This window comes from Balaenoptera musculus, chromosome 8, assembly GCF_009873245.2.
Source record: "Balaenoptera musculus isolate JJ_BM4_2016_0621 chromosome 8, mBalMus1.pri.v3, whole genome shotgun sequence".
In the NCBI taxonomy this organism is placed as follows: domain Eukaryota; kingdom Metazoa; phylum Chordata; class Mammalia; order Artiodactyla; family Balaenopteridae; genus Balaenoptera; species Balaenoptera musculus.
This window is the reverse complement of record NC_045792.1, coordinates 19,222,568-19,239,646: the sequence shown is the minus strand read 5'-3', so window position 1 is coordinate 19,239,646 and position 17,079 is coordinate 19,222,568. Positions and strand designations below refer to the sequence as shown.

Here is a 17,079-nt window from a genome sequence, read left to right as displayed (position 1 = left end):
GAATGGCCCACCTAAGCAACTGAGAGTCTTGCTGTTCCACTTCTTGGTTCAACACAGATAACTGGGCAACAAAAAAAGAGTCTCTTGAAGTGTATCCAATTGTAATACTAATGTTGACCAAGCTTGGTTAGTCATCCCTCACATTAAAAAAAAAATTGGAGTGACCAATCCTCTTTTACCTTAAAAAGTTTCCATATGTATTTTAATATAAGTTGCCTCAAATAATTTTAGATATATATAAATTACTATAAAACAAACAGAAATTGTTAGTTCCTTTTTAACTTTACTTCATCTTTCATCAAATAATGAGTACTCAATATATACTAGATAGTTGGGATACATCTGCAAAAAAGAAGAAAGAAAAAATCCTACCTTCACAGTACTTATAGTGGAGAAGGTTGATAAAAACCAATGAACATATTCATAAGTAAGTTACATCATATGTTAGAAGGTAGTAAATGTCATGGGAAAAACAGGGTATGGGAACCTGGGATTGTACTTTTCCTTGAGAAGTGAAGGGCTTGATGAGATTAAAGAGGAAGTCAAAAAGATTTTCTATACCTTGTTCAGTATTGTTTGAATTTAATAACCAGCTTGCATTCATATATTACTGCCAATTAAAACAAAATTTTAAAAGAAAAAGTGGTAAAATTATTCCAAAGTTTCTAAAAAATTTCTGATTAAAAACATTTCATTTAAAAGCTAATCAAAAGGAGAGAACACTGTACAACAATAACAAAAAATTAATGGATTGCCTATGTTAGATAGTGATTATCACATAGTATTAAATTTAATTGCATAAATGATGAATAAATAGCCTTGAAGTTTTAAAGTTACACTTCAGATCAATTAGGGTATAAAAAGTACAGTAGATGTTGAAGTCATACCTGTTTTCCTAATAAGTTTTCATCTTTAAGCATATCATAGACTTTGGTAGCAGTCTTTCTTTGTTGTGCCATCTCACTGTCTCCTGTATCCTCATAAGCAAAGTATGGAAGAATATTTACAATAATCTTTGGAAAGCAGTCTGTCAGAAGACTTTTCCAATCCCCTTGAATCTGGTTAGCAATGGACTTTACCTCATCAAAATGACTTCTAATCACCAGATGTGGAATCAAAACTTTATAACAAGACCTAAAAATATAAAAATTACAATGTATATTAAAATGTATACATTTTTAATATACATTAAAAATATAATGCTTCAAAGTAAAATTTTATAATATAGTCCTTAAAATAATAAACTGGTTTTGGGAATTCCCTGGCAGTCCAGTGGTTAGGACTCCATGTTTCCACCATGGGTTTGATCCCTGGTCAGGGAACTAAGATCCCTCAAGCTGTGTGGCACGGCCAAAAAAAATAAAAATATAAATAAAAAAATAAAATGGTTTAATAAGCATTAGAGCATCACTTTATCTAGATCATTAAGTACCCTTACTCTAATTTTATAAATGGAGAAATGAAGTTAAGTGAATTCTAAATAGTCACACCAAAAAAAAAAGAGATCACCCTAATAGTGTGATCAAAAACAAGTGAAAATTGAATTTATTTCTTCTGCATAATCAATTTATGCAAAATTATTGTAAAGTGAAAGGTGAAAGCAATTAATAAATTCAAAGAATAAATGTAAATATTATTATTGCGAAAATGAACAAACAATAAGGACCACTAAACAATTACAAATTGCCTTCCCATCATCCCGATACCTAAACATTATTATTTAGTTGTTTCAAATCTCTCCATTTTCAAAATTTTCTTCTCCAGACTTGGAGTTAGCAAAATAAATACTTGTACATTAAACTTTAAATCAAACAGAAATAATGAATAAATGGCCCACAGTCAAGCAACAAATAAGAAAAATAAGGCAGAAATAATCAGTCACTAGTAATTTACCTCTGATTTTTCATAGGGAAGATTATTAAATATTAAAGCTGAAAGAGACCTTAACGATCTCTGTATGTAACTCCCTTACTTTAAAGATTAAGAAAGCAAGTCTCAAAGGGTGTTCATGTGGCTTGCCTGAAGTCATGTAGCTGGCTACTGGCACAGCTAGGACCAGATCCTAAGTCCACTTCAATACACTGCCATTAAAAAAACACTGCATGGGCTTCCCTGGTGGCACAGTGGTTGAGAATCTGCCTGCCAATGCAGGGGACACGGGTTCGAGCCCTGGTCTGGGAAGATCCCACGTGCCACGGAGCAACTAGGCCCATGAGCCACAACTACTGAGCCTGCGCATCTGGAGCCTGTGCTCCGCAACAAGAGAGGCCGCAATAGTGAGAGGCCCGCGCACCGCGATGAAGAGTGGCCCCCGCTTGCCGCAACTGGAGAAAGCCCTCGCACAGAAACGAAGACCCAACACAGCCATAAATAAATAAATTAAATTAAAAAAAAAAAAAACAAAAATGCTGCAACACTCACATTATCATTAATACCTAATTTTAAATTAAATATATTTCACATGTGACAGATATAAACCTACCTGTAGAAATTTTCAATGCTTGTGTAGTTTAATAAAATAAAAGGAAAAGAAGATAAGCTGTATCCAGTATCTTGAAGATTTAGCCATTGTAATACCAGATAATCCAAATGAGAAGCCATGAAGTCTTCTAAATGTCTATATCCAAAAGTTTCAGAAACTTTCTCTAAAACCTATACAAATCAAAAAAGAAGTCAATGTTTTAAGAAAATAATGAAATAATAAATCATTTAAATCCTTAATATTTATTTACAGTTTGACTTTAAGCATTCATTTAACTTTTCTATACCTTGATTCACTCATCTATGAGATGGAGATAATAAAGGACCCACTTGAGCAAAACTCAACGAGAAAAATGTATTTAATATAATTACTCAGTGCCTGGTACATAGCAAACCCCTCAATAAATGTTAAATGAATAAAAACAGAAAAATACGTTTCAATTTTCAAGATTTGATTATATTTCATTATAAAGTAAAACAATTCTTCTCAGTCCTAAACCCAAATGAGAAAAATCCAAACACTATATTCCACGTACAATAATAATTAGGTAGTGTAACTGTATAATTTTTTTTAAAGTAACTTCTTACTTTAATACTGAGAGGTAAAAGTTTAACTATCTAGACTGATTACTTATAGGTTGGCCTACTGTAAAGCTCCACTGGAAACCATGCTAGTTATATCAAGCCATGATCTATCACTGGTTCATCATGTAAAAATCTAGGATGTAAAGGCTTGGAACTTCCCAAACCATTAATGCTGAGGTGTTGGAACAGGGGCAGGAGTAAGCATTCTACAACACTGTGTTGGACCCTGGTCTTCCTAATCATGCAACTTAAAAGCTTTACAGCTCTAAAATTTGACTCCTGGCCCTGCTAGATCCCAATGTCCTGCTCCAGAATCCACTAGGCAAAACATGTACTACTCCTTTTTTCTCTGCTTCCCCCAATAAATACTATTCCAGAGGGCCTGGTCTGCCTGATGACAGGTCACTCACTCTCGTTAGTTCAATGACTGCCTTGTGAAATGCTCTTAAACTTAATGTAAAACCTGACACTGTATACAAATAAATACACTATTTTAAAAGTTACTGCTTTCTAATATTCCAAATCTAAAAAATAAAACTGTCTCTAAGTCTTTAATAAATGCCACATTAAAAATCTAGCTTTAACCTTAATTGTTTAAAAGTTACCCAAGGAAGATTATAATAAAAAATATTCATGCACAGGTACCTTTTTAATGAGGTGAGGCTCTAATCCATTCTCTTTCACAGACTTGCATAGGGCGAATAAAGCCTGTTTTTCACATACAGGGCTATAGTATAACACCACAGCTATCATCATCAGTAAAATGGCCTTTCTATTACAAAGCTCATCCAAACTTTCAGAGTTTTCAGCTCTGTGGGACTTCGGAAGAATTTTAAAAACAATATGCAATGTTAATATTTAAATATTCCAAATAAACCAACCAGACTAAAACCAGAGTACACCACGACAACATCTAAGCAGCCCGTGAACAGTTTTAAATCCTATAGTGATGGAGCTAAGAAGAGACATTATGAGAAAGGACCACAGTTTCTACAGTGGGAAAGACTGCTTTTGATAAGATCTTATAGAAAGAATTGCCAAACATTTCAATGGGTATAAAGCACTTTAAAGAAAAAAAAAGAGAAAGAAAGAAATTGCAGGAAAGTGAGAGACTAAAAGCTCTTCAACTACCAAGTATTACCTCCTAAGATGTTTACCATTATAACTTAATATATAGCTCTTTATTCTTTAAAAATATTATCATATGTATTACTAAAAAAACCAATAAAGTCATGCAACTAGATAGAATGATATATGCTTCTAGTTTAATAACCAATCATTCTTCCAACAGACATGTACATCTCTTGACTTGCTATACTTGATAGAAGTTTCTCTTCACATTTGGAAAATACTGCCAGTCACTGATCCTACTGCTATTTTTGGTACAAAAAAAGGTAAGGACCTAATTCCTTTACTAAATGGCAATCACTGACATGTTTGAAAATAGCTATGAGGTTCCCACTAAGTCAACTCCTTTACCTATTCCTTATAAAAGATAGATCTACAGACTCTCTAACATTCAGACTCTCTAACATTCTAGCAATAGTTAAAAATTTAGTTTTACTGGGAACTAAACCCAACATGCTATGCAAGAGGGAGGAGATATGGGGATATATGTATATGTATAGCTGATTCACTTTGTTATGCAGCAGAAACTAACACACCATTGTAAAGCAATTATACTCCAATAAAGATGTTAAAAAAAAATGAATAGAAGATGCAAGTTCTTTCTATAAACTTGTTCATTACAGTCTGCTTCTATTAATGACATCTAAGACAGAATGTGCTTTTTTTTTGATAACAATGTTGATTCGTATTATGCTCTCAAGATGTAAAACTTCTTAGATCTTTCTCCAAATGAATTGCTGTCAGGTCAGTAGTCTCCCTTTTTGCACATGACAGGCTGATTTTAAAATATATGTGTTATTTCTAGTAAATTTTGTATTATTTACACTCATTTTTCCAATCTATTGAAACCTTTTTCTAAATTCACATTCTTTCATGCAACTTTCCTTTTCAGTTTGGTGCTGTTACGGAATATATAGTCATTTGACTAACTGCTTCACATACTTTTAATAAACAAATCAAGGCATAGATAAATGAATAAATTCTACCACTAAGACAATTTTTGCCATTTTAAGAAAAATATTATTCTACAGAAAAATGTGAAAATCATAAGGTTCATTAAAGAGCACAAAGATAATTTGATCTTCCCAATTAGAACATTTTTTCTCAATCCATTTCTTCCTATTGTCACCTGTTCTGTGAATTAGCTTTTAATCAGATCTTACCAAAAAATAGTTTTTAATTAAAAAATAAGCCATTTACACTCCCATAGAAACTCAGTAAATTCTGTTTTTCCTACAAAAATGTTGCATATAAGTTGAACCAAAAGAAACTGTCATTAGTCAACCAATTCTGACCTATAAATAAAGTAATTTCAATAAATTCATACAGCTGTTATAGTCTAACTTTATATTGTGAACTACTGGATATATACTGTCTTAGGCCAAACTTGGTAAAGTAATACGTGGCATATTTATAGAAAGCATATGATAACAGCAAATAAGCATTACTAAAATTACCACTTCTCTCATTCCTTCCTGAGCTTTCAAGTATGAATTTCCAAACGCTGCTTGCTGAAGCTTCAAAGGAAGTGCTTTCAATAATGTGGAAGGACCTCCTTTTTTCATATGCTGAAACAGTCTTTAAAAAAAAAAGCAAAAAGTGAAATATAAACCGTACTTTCAAAAGCATATTTACAGGGCAAAAATAAATCACTCTGTGAGACATACTAACATATTAGATTTTCTTTCAAAAGACCAAGGAAATGTGAGTCTATTTAAAGAGGTTCAAATCTACTGCTTAGTATTAGGGTCTTTACCATATACTCCATTTTCTCCTAGAACTGAAAAGGGTCTCAACAGACCTTTTAGATTATTGCCCAAACCTGAATATCCCTGAACTCTAACTAACCAGAAAAGAAAAATTGTCCTCTGGTCAAATACCAATTAGAAGCAGCCACAGACTCTTACCTCAACCTGCTCTAATATTTCATCACAACTTAAAAGTGGATAGCTTTAATGTCTTGATATTCCATTACAAAAATTTTATGTGATAGAGAAAAGCTGATCAGTGCTTTTTGCATAATGTACAATCATATTTAAGGACAACTCTTCAACCAATTTTGTCCTTTATCCTTTTTTACTAATCAAAACTTATGAAAGTATCAACTTTTTTGGTGTTCCTCTGACTCCTTCAGTTTCTCTAATCTCTCTTAAATAGCCTAATATTAGATATCTAACAAGTAAACAACCAATAAATAAATAAATAAATGCTATGCGCATGCCCCGCATGAATTTATGCATTTTTGAATCTTAAGAGATTTTTTTAATGCCACCACTACCCTGCTTTATTGTATTCAACTTATGATCCTCTATAACCCCAGATCTTTAACTTTAGTATATATTTTCTATCTTTTTTAAGGACTTGAAGTAAGCACACATTCATTAGCAAACCTTACAATGCTCTATGGTTTTTAATAAAAACAGTCCTAAGCCTGAGCAGTTAGACACGATTCTGACTTATAAAAACATTATTGTCAGAAACTAACACACCATTGTAAAGCAATTAAACTCCAATAAAGATGTTAAAAAAAAAATTATTGTCAGCATATCCAAATTTTGGACACATCTAACACATGTATTTATGTGACTGCTGGGCAAGTTCTTTATAGCATTCTTTAATTATTGGTCACTTACATTTGAACAGTAAAATTACTTAAATGATTTTCAGCTTTGATGTTTTTAAAGCATAATGTAATTTTTTTTCAAATGTTCATTGATTTTACAAATTATTAAACAACTGACACATTCCAAGTATTATTCTAGGTACTAAATATACAGGAAAAGAGACAAAAATCAATGCCCTCTAGGAGCTTATATCCTAGGTAAATGTGTTAAAATACAATTATTTCAACTGGTGATAAATGCTACAGAGAAAAATAAAGCAGAGAGGTGCTTTATTTACAGGAGTGTGAGGTAGGAAAGGCAGAGGTAGGTTTTAATTTAGAGTTTTAAAATCAAGTTGATAACCTGATAAACATGCAGTTGTTAAAAAACTAATATTTGCTTCTTCAGGTACTCAAACATAAAACACATCCCTGTGAGAGAAACACTCCAATGCCTAACTCTATGTTCACTTGAATAAATATGATTGTAATTAGCACAATGTAAAATGTGCTAATTTTCATTTTACAAACTCATATAAAATCTCAGTAATATCCAACCATCCTATATCTCTTGTAAGTGGGAGTAGACACACCTCATTCAACTCAACCACTTACTAGCTGTATGGCACTGAGCAAATTACTTTATCTGTCTAAGCCACAGAGTTTCCATTAATAAATTGGAGAAAATAATAGTATCAAAGTGATACAATTGTCAGAATTAAGAGATAACATAAATGCCAGGCATACAATATATCTCAGTAAACGTTAACTATTTTTAATATCACAACTAGTGAACTATGACTGTCCTACACATTGAATTGCTATCTGCAGCACTCCAGACACTTCACGAATACTTGCCCCATTACCTATTGATTGACTGTGCAGCCAACATGCGAACTTGGTGATGATTATCAGCAAGAAACTGTGGAAATACTTCATTTACAGGAAAGTCTTTTCCCATTACATTCAGAATAGCCCATTTTGAATAAGGATCAGCCTATGGGAAAAGAACAACTGAGGTTAAATGTGAAATACTAAGAGAAAAATCACCCATTAACAAACAGAAACAAAGACTGCTTTAAAAACGTCAATGGAGACCATACTAATAATCGAAGTAGAATAACTCACCTCAAGCAAAGTTTTAAGGCATTTTACTAGTGCCATTCTTACAGAGAATGTGCATTTTCCCTCCTTTGTTAAGTGCCTGAAATAAAGTATGTTTCTTAATATCAAGTAATTATTCCAATAAAAGCACAGTAAAAAAAAAAAAAATCACTGGACATTAAGGTTATTCTAGGCTGCTTCCAAAATTTCTTTCCATGCTAAATTTAATTCTCACTATGTGGCATATGCCAATATTCTCACCTTCCAAAAATTCCAGCTAAAATAAATTGGTTTGAAAAGGAGTTCATTTTAATGTATGTTATTTGTGTCACACGATTATGCCTCATTTTTGGGCTATCCCACTTCAGCTAACCATGTTATAGAAAACTTGCTTTAAAAGGAAAACATTTTTAAAGTTGTTGTGTTGTTATATCAAAGACTTAAAAATGACATTCTATACTGACTCAGAAGTCCTTGCCCACCAAATGGTAGGAGGGCTCTAAATTACATATATGTGCTCCTCTATAGGTGTCTTGGTATTATCTCACACTATGACTATATGCATGAAATAACCAGATAGTGACAAGGCCAATTTGTCCACTTTAGGAATATAAACTACTCAATTGATTTAGACTTGTTGCACTTTGCTTTATTCATCATACATGTCAAACTATTAAGAGATTCAAAATTCGCAGGGAAATACACTAAAACCACTTCAGGAAGCCAAGTCTTAAGCAGAAAACAATGCAGTTCTTCAAGCAATTAAGGAGGGAAACACAAATTACATTTCACTATTGTTAAAAGATGTATATAGTTACATTCGAGGATTAGAAGAAATCACTAACGTAGAAATGCAAAGTTTGCATTTGTATGCAGAAGTGGCAAAAGAAAAATAACTCCACAAAATGTCTACACCCACCAAAATGCTTCAATCACTGTTAGAAACTGTCCTTGAGCATCCCTTGTGTTCTCAGCATCCATATTTCCTTGACATAGGTTCGTCACTATGTGAAGGACATGGTTTAAAATGGTTTTACAAACATCTTGGTCACGGCGATACAAAGAACACACATTACTGTAATGGAAAAAAATTTAACTTTGTCAGCATAACAGAACACACCAGTTTAATTTACAAATTTAGAGTGAATATTTTATATGGTTTTAATGTCTTACGATAGTGGTTTCAGAAGGTCAACAACATCTTCCATTGGCAAGGGATATTCTTCTCCAGGAAGGTCCTTTAAAAGCACTAGATACTAAGATAGTTGGGTGGGGGAAATTAGTTTTTTTTTTCCAAATATCATTTATTTAAATAAGTACATATATGTAACCATAAATTCATATATAAACACATGTGCATACACACACACACACACACACACACGATCAGTGAATTTTTATGAAGCAATATAATCAAAAAAAACGGGGGTGGGGTGGGGGGGGTTTTGAAGTCAAACAGAGCTGGATTCAAATCCCAGCACCATAACCTGTTACTACTTGAGTGGTTTAAAAACTTGCCTTGTCATCTGAGTCTTTGTACTCCCAGCTGTAAAATGAGGATATAGCACTTACCTGGCCAGATTACTGTGAAGATTAAAGGAAATGAATGTAAAGGTCTAGCATTTATTGTAGGAATTCAGTAAGTGACAGTTGTTATCACTGTTGGAGTTAAGTGCCTGAGCAAGAGTCTGAGACTATATTATGTCACCACCCTCCGAAAACAATGCTTGGGGATAACTTCAATGGTTAAAAACTATTCTATTAATGAATTTTGGAAAGCAGAGATAATTATGGGCAGTGAAGAATCCAAATACCCTGACTTATCTTCCTATAAGGCAACCTTGTAAGGCTCTCTATGGAACGATGGATATAAAGGGTTACTCAGCAACTACCAGTTGTTATAACTGGTAGTTATAACTAGGCAGCCAGTTTCTGACAGCTGCCAAATAATTTTCTAGCTGTATTAAGAATCAGAAGGCATTTTTTTCCTATCATCTGTATGTAGAAAATTATTTCTTACTCCTTCTGATACTATAAAAGAATATTAAATTGGACCATTTAAAATATTTGCCATGAGAGTCATGTGTGATGTTACTGAGTGTCTTGAAGTGACTTTGAACATCAAAGCCCCAAGAAAAGCATACAGCCCTCCCCACTGGTTGGGGCTAGAGACTTGACTAGAGTGTTTGCCAGGGTTGAAACCAGGGAATCAAACAGGGCTCAAATAAGCATATTTGCCGGGGCTAGGGATCAACCAGAATGTTCACCACAGCTAGAACATGACAAGGAATTCTACCAGGGACTCAACCTGAATGTTTCCAAGAGGTTCTAATTAGGGAATAACTTGGCATGTTTTCCAGGGCTGGGGAAATCATTGCCGTGTTTGCCAATTTGCTGGGACTAAGGATATGACCATGGACTCATCCAGGATATTTGCTGAGACAGGAGCTCTCCCCATATGTTCACCAGCAGTGGAGCTAAGGGTATGGCCCACATGGTTGGGAGATAAGTTACATGTAATAATACTGAGTAAACAAGTAAATGCACTGAGGTTAAGTGGGAAGCCAGGTTTCTTACTGTTGGAAAAGAGAGCTACAAATATGGACACAGAAAATAAATCCTATGATGTTGGATTGGAATTGGAGATATCTATCAGTAGATGAGTAAAGTGATGAGAGAAGGGAAGGAGAGAGATTACTTTTGTTAAGTCTAAATCTAATCATGAGGAAACATGAGATAAACTCAAAGTGACGGATTCTATACCGCAAGTGGCTGTACTATTCAAAAATATGAAGGTCGTGAAAGATAAGGAAAGACAAAGGAACTGTTCCACACTGAAAAAAACTGAACAGACCTGACAACTAAATGCAATGGTACAATGTTAATTTCCTGATGATTATACTGTGGTTATATAGGAGAGTATCATTGTTTTTAGGAAATACACACTGAAGTAAAGGGGCATCACGTCTGAATATTTAATCTCGAAATGGTTCAGAAAAAAAGTGTGTGCTTGTGTGTGTGTGTGTGTGTGTGTGTGTGTGTAGTGTGCAAAGAGAGAATGATAAGTCAAATGTGGTAAAATGTTAACTACAGAGGCTTATGATGGAAATATGGGAGTTTTGTAGTATTTTAACTTTACAGTCACTTTGAAATTACATTTAAAAATTTTAAAGCATATAAACCAAGGTCAAGGCAAGATTCAGACTTCAACAACAATGTTATGTGAGTATTATTTTTACATTCAGAGTCTGTGGCTCTTGGCCTAGTTTAAAATAATAATTACACCCAAAGAGAATAAATCTATCCAAAGTCCATCCAAGTTTTAATGTTTCAGTATCTACTTAAATTTTTTTCACAGTATATTAGAAGAAAAGTGTATTTTATAACTAGTCTCAGATTCATTTCTCAAGGAAGCAATTTCAAGTCTTCAAAGGTCCTATATGATTCTAATATGTCAGTCCATTACATTTAGCTAGCAACATCAGACACAACTGAAGCACTTCTTCATTTCATTGAACTCACCATGTGTAGATGGAGAGATCTGGTAAGGTCTAGCATGCTAGAATCAATTAACATTAACAATTTCCTCCGAATATCAGCTGCTCTAAATGACACAGTATTGGTCTGAGCAGTGGTTACACACATACACAAGAACTTGAGCATGTCTAAAAAAAGTAGATCTTGCTTTGACAGATGTTCTTCCGCTAAAGGATTCATGGCACCTAAAAATAAAAAGCGCTTATTAAGACTAAGAGAGGTGTACAACAAACACATACATTGAACATTAACACAAATATCTTCCCCTTGAACAACCAAAGAGATAAAAATATATAGAAAGCAAAATTATGATGAAATTGATTATACACTAAAAGCTTCAAAATTCTTCATAAAAGGTTACCCTAGGATTCTGTCATCAATAAATAATCTATGGAAAAATCTATATAGACAAATATTCACTGCAATACTGTTAGAAAGGAATCTAAATTTCTGACAATAAAAAAGTGGTCCAGTGGTTAAGAATCCATCTTCCAATTCAGGGGAAGCCAGTTCAATCCCTGGTCGGGGAACTAAGATCCCACATGCCGTGGGGCAACTAAGCCCACACACCTCAACTAGAGAGCCCATGTGCTGCAAACTACAGAGCCCACATGCTCTGGAGCCCACACGTCAAAACTACAGAGCCCACACGCTCTGGAGCTCGCGCACAACTAGAGAGAAGCCTGCACGCCGCAACAAAGAGCCCACACCACAACGAAAGATCCTGTATGCCGCAACAAAGATCCCGCATGCTGCAACTACAACCTGACCCAGCCAAAAAATAAAAAATAAATAAGTAAAATTTTTAAAAAAGTGGTCTAGTAAATTATGGTATGTATGTTAATTGGGATATTATAGAGCCATTAAAAAGTATGGTTATCAATAGCACAAGTACCTAAATGAAAAAAATGCTTACAATTAATGTTAAAAGAAAACAGACAAGGTATAAAAAGGCATTTGAATGTTGATGCTGATTATAATTTTGAAAGGGTCTATGTAGAATAATAGAAAAAGGTAAACAATAATGGCATTATGGGTACTTTTGCACTATCCTGCTTTCTATTTTCCAAATAACCTATTATATGTTTTTATTTATTTAATAATTATTTTAAATTCCCCCATGAAGAATAAAATAGGAAACTAATAAATTCAATTAAAAATCAGGGAATTCTAAAGTGTATAGAGGGGAACAATCCCAATAGACTATACAAAAAGGAAATAAAATGAGCATAAAATTAGTATCTATGAGGCCTTTCATAATACCAAATCAATGTAAAGAGGTTAAAAAAAAAAATCCCATGCAGTAGAAGTATATTTACCAATAGTAATTTGGCTCTCTCCAGATTCATTTGCATCAGTAACACTACTAGCAGGGTAATCATTAAATAGACTCATGGATGACTGATCCTCCATCTCCATTAGATTTTCATCAGTACAATCTTCCACTGATTCTACTTCTCCAAAGTCAAATGGCTTTTTGATAATGAATACCTTCAAATAAGAGAAAGAAAGACGTTCCAAGTTGGCTTCTTTCAGAAGCATGCTGTAGTTAAAATTGACCTAATCAAACAATTCAAGATTCAAGTGTATGAAACCCTGCAGTATTATTTCTATTAAATGTCCTGCAACAGGAAAACAGATACATAAACTGTATTGTCTACACAGCAGAATAATACACAATCTTTACAAATGATTTCTTAAATTAAGAAGTTTCATACTACCCCAAATTGATGAGGGTGTAGGTAAAATTATAAATTGGTAAGACTATTTTGGAGGACAATGACATTATCCATCAAAAAGTAAAATTTACATTCCTTTTGAACAAGCAATTTCATTTCTAGAATTTATCCTACATCCTTCATAGGCACAAATAGAAGGAGATGAAAGCATAAGAAATTTACTGCAAACTCTTTGTAAAAAAAAAATCATTTAAAATTTTAATTAAGATTAGTTGGGTTAAAATACATATATACTATTCCCATATATAATGAAATACCATGGTACTGCCAAAAAAAAAAAAGTATACATAGGTATAGCCCTATGTAGTAGCAACATGGAAAAAAGACCAAGATTTATTATTAAATGAAAATACTCAAGTTACAGAATATTCTTTCACTCATTAAATATTTGAATATCTACTATGTGCCAGGCACTGTTCCAGACAAAAAAGTATGTAAGCCCATTTATACGGAAAAAGGAAAATAAATATCACGATGAGAATATGTTGCTTGTCTGGCAAGGTTTTTGTTTTTATTTTTAAGAATAGAGAATTATTTTGAATTTTGGTACAATGTCATACAGAAAAAGGTACTGAGTCCGGATGATTAGTTCCCAATCACTTGGTCTATTATTATTTATTGAGAAATTAACCGCCAAGCACTATGCTAGGTATTGATATTAAGAAGCAATCAAATACATTCCCCCCTGCAAACCAAATAACTTTATTTAATTTCCACATTTTAAAAACATAACATACCATATACTGTGAGATGCATCCCTTTTCAAGAGAGGTTTCAAAGTTATAAAAAGCATCTTAGAATCAATGAAATATGGTAGTAAAATAGGAAGCATACTTACTAAACTTGTACAAATATCTGCAATATCATTCATTAGCTTTGATGTTAATAATCGTAAGAAGAAGCCAGATGCAATCTTATTTGGACTGTGCTGTAATTAAGACAAACAAAACACCAGGCAAACAGAAATAAAAACAAACAATTATTCTTTGCAGATAATATTTTCTCTATCTTGAATGAAATGCAGATTTTCGTTTACACTGGAAATTATCAGAATAAGCATGGATAAAGAGTTTACTATTAGGAGCAAGATATGAATTGCTTCAAAAATACAAACCTCTTTTCTTAAAGTAGTAATAACTATAGCAAGTATCTTTCATTGAGCATAAACAACATTAAAGTAAAATACCAGCTATTGCCCCTAAACATAAGCAAGCAATAATCATAGTTTAGCGTTTATTCTTCCACTCTCCTTCCCCACTAATACCAAAACACAAAAAAACACATTAAAAAACCAAAAGTACATGCTGATAATATTGATATATGGCCATGTACTTAACATTAGCTTTAAAAAGTGTTTCTAGTTATTATCAATACTCTGGTCTGGCTCAGCTACCCCTCAGGCCTGCTCCAAATCAAAACAAAGATTACACACAGCAGCACCCTTTCTACCAAATGTTATGTAAGACTACCTGGGCAAAAGAGAGTAATGTGTGTGCTAGAACTGTTTACTTTTGCAGTGCCCACTAGCCCTCGTGTACTGGTATGCACGTCACATACTTAGTAGTCAACAAGTTTTTATTAAATAAATGAAAATACACTGGCAATAAAAGAGTCACCAATTAGTTGTATATTAAAGGGGTAAAATAGTCTCAGAAACTTTCCTGAGAAGGTTAGTTTCGTGCACTTAGTTTCATGAGAAACTCATATTACCTGTTGCTTTTCTCCTCTGAATACTACCTTAATTTACCAATTTAATTTAAAATCAGTGTATCAACTTATGAATGGACCCAAAAAACAGTAACAACACCAACCAGTTACCAACCTCCTAGGTAGGCTACGCTGTCAAGTAGGAAGAACATCTTACCTTGGTACAGTTATGTAAGCAACGTGTACACAGATGTATCATATTTCTCAGTGAAACAATTCTAGATTCTTCATTTGTCTTATTTTTAAACAAAGTGATACTTTCTCCCGCATACTGCATTAGAGACTATTAAAAAAAAGAAGGAAAAATCCAAATTTCAGTTAAAATCATAGCTTATTGATTGCTTTTTTGTTTTACTTAAGAAGTAAAAGTAATCATTTTAAGAAGTTATACTTGGTTATAAAATATAATTAAAAATGAACAAATTTTTAAAAACAACAAATCTTATACCCTGTTATCCTTACAAATCACACAACTGACAGAACAGCACCCAGAGATAAAAGTCAGTTTCATGCTTAGAGCCTACTTGATTAACACTCCTGGTTAAGAATTCTCTAGGATAACTGATCCAGGAAAAAAATTTTAAAGTACAGATAAACACCAGTATTTTTGTTAATGAGATTAAATGTTAATGTGATATAATTTCAATTACTGTATTTATAGTTGGCTTAAAATAATTTCATATTTAAGGAAGGAGATACAATATCATTTCTTCTCAGACTGCATAAATGTAAGAGAAAGAGCTAACCTACATAAAAATTTGTTTTCCAAACAAATATACCAGTTTTCCCAGGAATATATTTCATTCAAATTAATCCAAAACATTATTGACATAAATCTTCCTACCTTGGCTTTCTGGAATAATTCTGATTTGTATGCTTCCTCTTCAGCTATTACACCCACATAACAATAGCAGCCGAGAACACCCACCAAAAGACTTGAACACCGGACAAGCGTTTCTGAATTTGAAGTCTTAAAGTAAAACCCAAATAAAAAATTTTATGTACATATTAAAAAACAAAAGTTCAGTTAATTGAATTAATAGTGGCATAATTCTGATCATCTCTAAAAACATCTGAGGGATCCCTGCAGAGTTGTGATAACCAGGGTTCCCAGGAAAAACAGAAGTAGTGTATGTCCTAATGGCCAAGTAATATATCTCTTCTTAAAGTGGCTTAATGTACTGCACACACAAGCCCTTAAATATCTGAGGTAAGGAGGAAAGAAAGAAAAAAAACTGATAGGCAAATAAATGTCTGTAACTCTTAGAACATGAGTAGAAGTTAGATTCATAATAAGAGACATTAAAATGACATTTTGAGGGGGATTAACCAAGATGGCGGAGCAGAAGGACGTGCTCTCACTCCCTCTTGCGAGAGCACCAGAATCACCACTGGCTGCTGGACAATCATTGACAGGAAGACCCTGGACTTCACCAAGGAGGATACCCCGCGTCCAAGGACAGAGGAGAAGCCACAGTGAGACGGTAGGAGGGGCGCAATCAGAGTAAAATCAAATCCCATAACTGCTGGGTGGGTGACTCACAGACTGGCGAACACTTATACCACAGAATTCCACCCACTGGAGTGAAGGTTCTGAGCCCCACGTCAGGCTTCCCAACCTGGGGGTCCGGCAACGGGAGGAGGAATTCCTAGAGAATCAGACTTTGAAGCCTAGAGGGAATTGATTGCAGGACTTTGACAGGACTGGGGGAAACAGAGACCCCACTCTTGGAGGGCACACACAAAGTAATGTGTGCATCGGGACCCAGGGGAAGGAGCAGTGACCCTGGGGGAGACTGAACCGGACCTACCTGCTGGTGTTGGGGGGTCTCCTGCAGAGGCGAGTGGTGGCTCTGTTTCACCGTGGGGATAAGGACACTGGCAGCAGAGGCTCTGGGAAGTTCTCCTTGGCGTGAGCCCTCCCAGAGTCTGCCATTGACCCCACCAAAGAGCACCGGTAGGCTCCAGTGTTGGGTTGCCTCAGGCAAAACATCCAACAGGGAGGGAACCCAGCCCCACCCATCAACAGTCAAGTGGATTAAGGTTTTACTGAGCTCTGACCGCCACAGCAACAGGGAGGGAACCCAGCCCCACCCATCAACAGTCAAGTGGATTAAGGTTTTACTGAGCTCTGACCGACACAGCAACAGTCAGCTCTACCCACCACCAGAGCCTCCCATCAAGCCTCTTAGATAG

General features: G+C 34.3%; 1 protein-coding gene across 6 annotated transcripts in view; it reads right to left on the bottom strand.

Annotated features, from left to right (window-relative positions):
• Window positions 1–17,079, bottom strand: part of ATM (ATM serine/threonine kinase) — a 149,139-nt gene that overhangs the window by 91,709 nt on the left and 40,351 nt on the right. For 5 of the 6 annotated variants that reach the window (XR_005020942.1, XM_036861082.1, XM_036861086.1 and 2 more), the window contains 13 exons: window positions 15,728–15,853; window positions 15,041–15,166; window positions 14,015–14,104; window positions 12,757–12,928; window positions 11,423–11,622; window positions 9,074–9,156; window positions 8,820–8,975; window positions 7,925–8,000; window positions 7,663–7,793; window positions 5,652–5,772; window positions 3,712–3,885; window positions 2,483–2,652; window positions 888–1,134 (listed from right to left, as the gene is read on the bottom strand). Coding sequence is in view for 5 of the 6 variants with exons in the window: in XM_036861082.1 (XP_036716977.1) it covers window positions 888–1,134; window positions 2,483–2,652; window positions 3,712–3,885; window positions 5,652–5,772; window positions 7,663–7,793; window positions 7,925–8,000; window positions 8,820–8,975; window positions 9,074–9,156; window positions 11,423–11,622; window positions 12,757–12,928; window positions 14,015–14,104; window positions 15,041–15,166; window positions 15,728–15,853 (1,872 nt within the window). In the remaining variant the exon portion in view is untranslated. The remainder of the gene's footprint in view (window positions 1–887; window positions 1,135–2,482; window positions 2,653–3,711; window positions 3,886–5,651; window positions 5,773–7,662; window positions 7,794–7,924; window positions 8,001–8,819; window positions 8,976–9,073; window positions 9,157–11,422; window positions 11,623–12,756; window positions 12,929–14,014; window positions 14,105–15,040; window positions 15,167–15,727; window positions 15,854–17,079) is intronic. The other variant, XM_036861087.1, reaches the window with a different exon arrangement.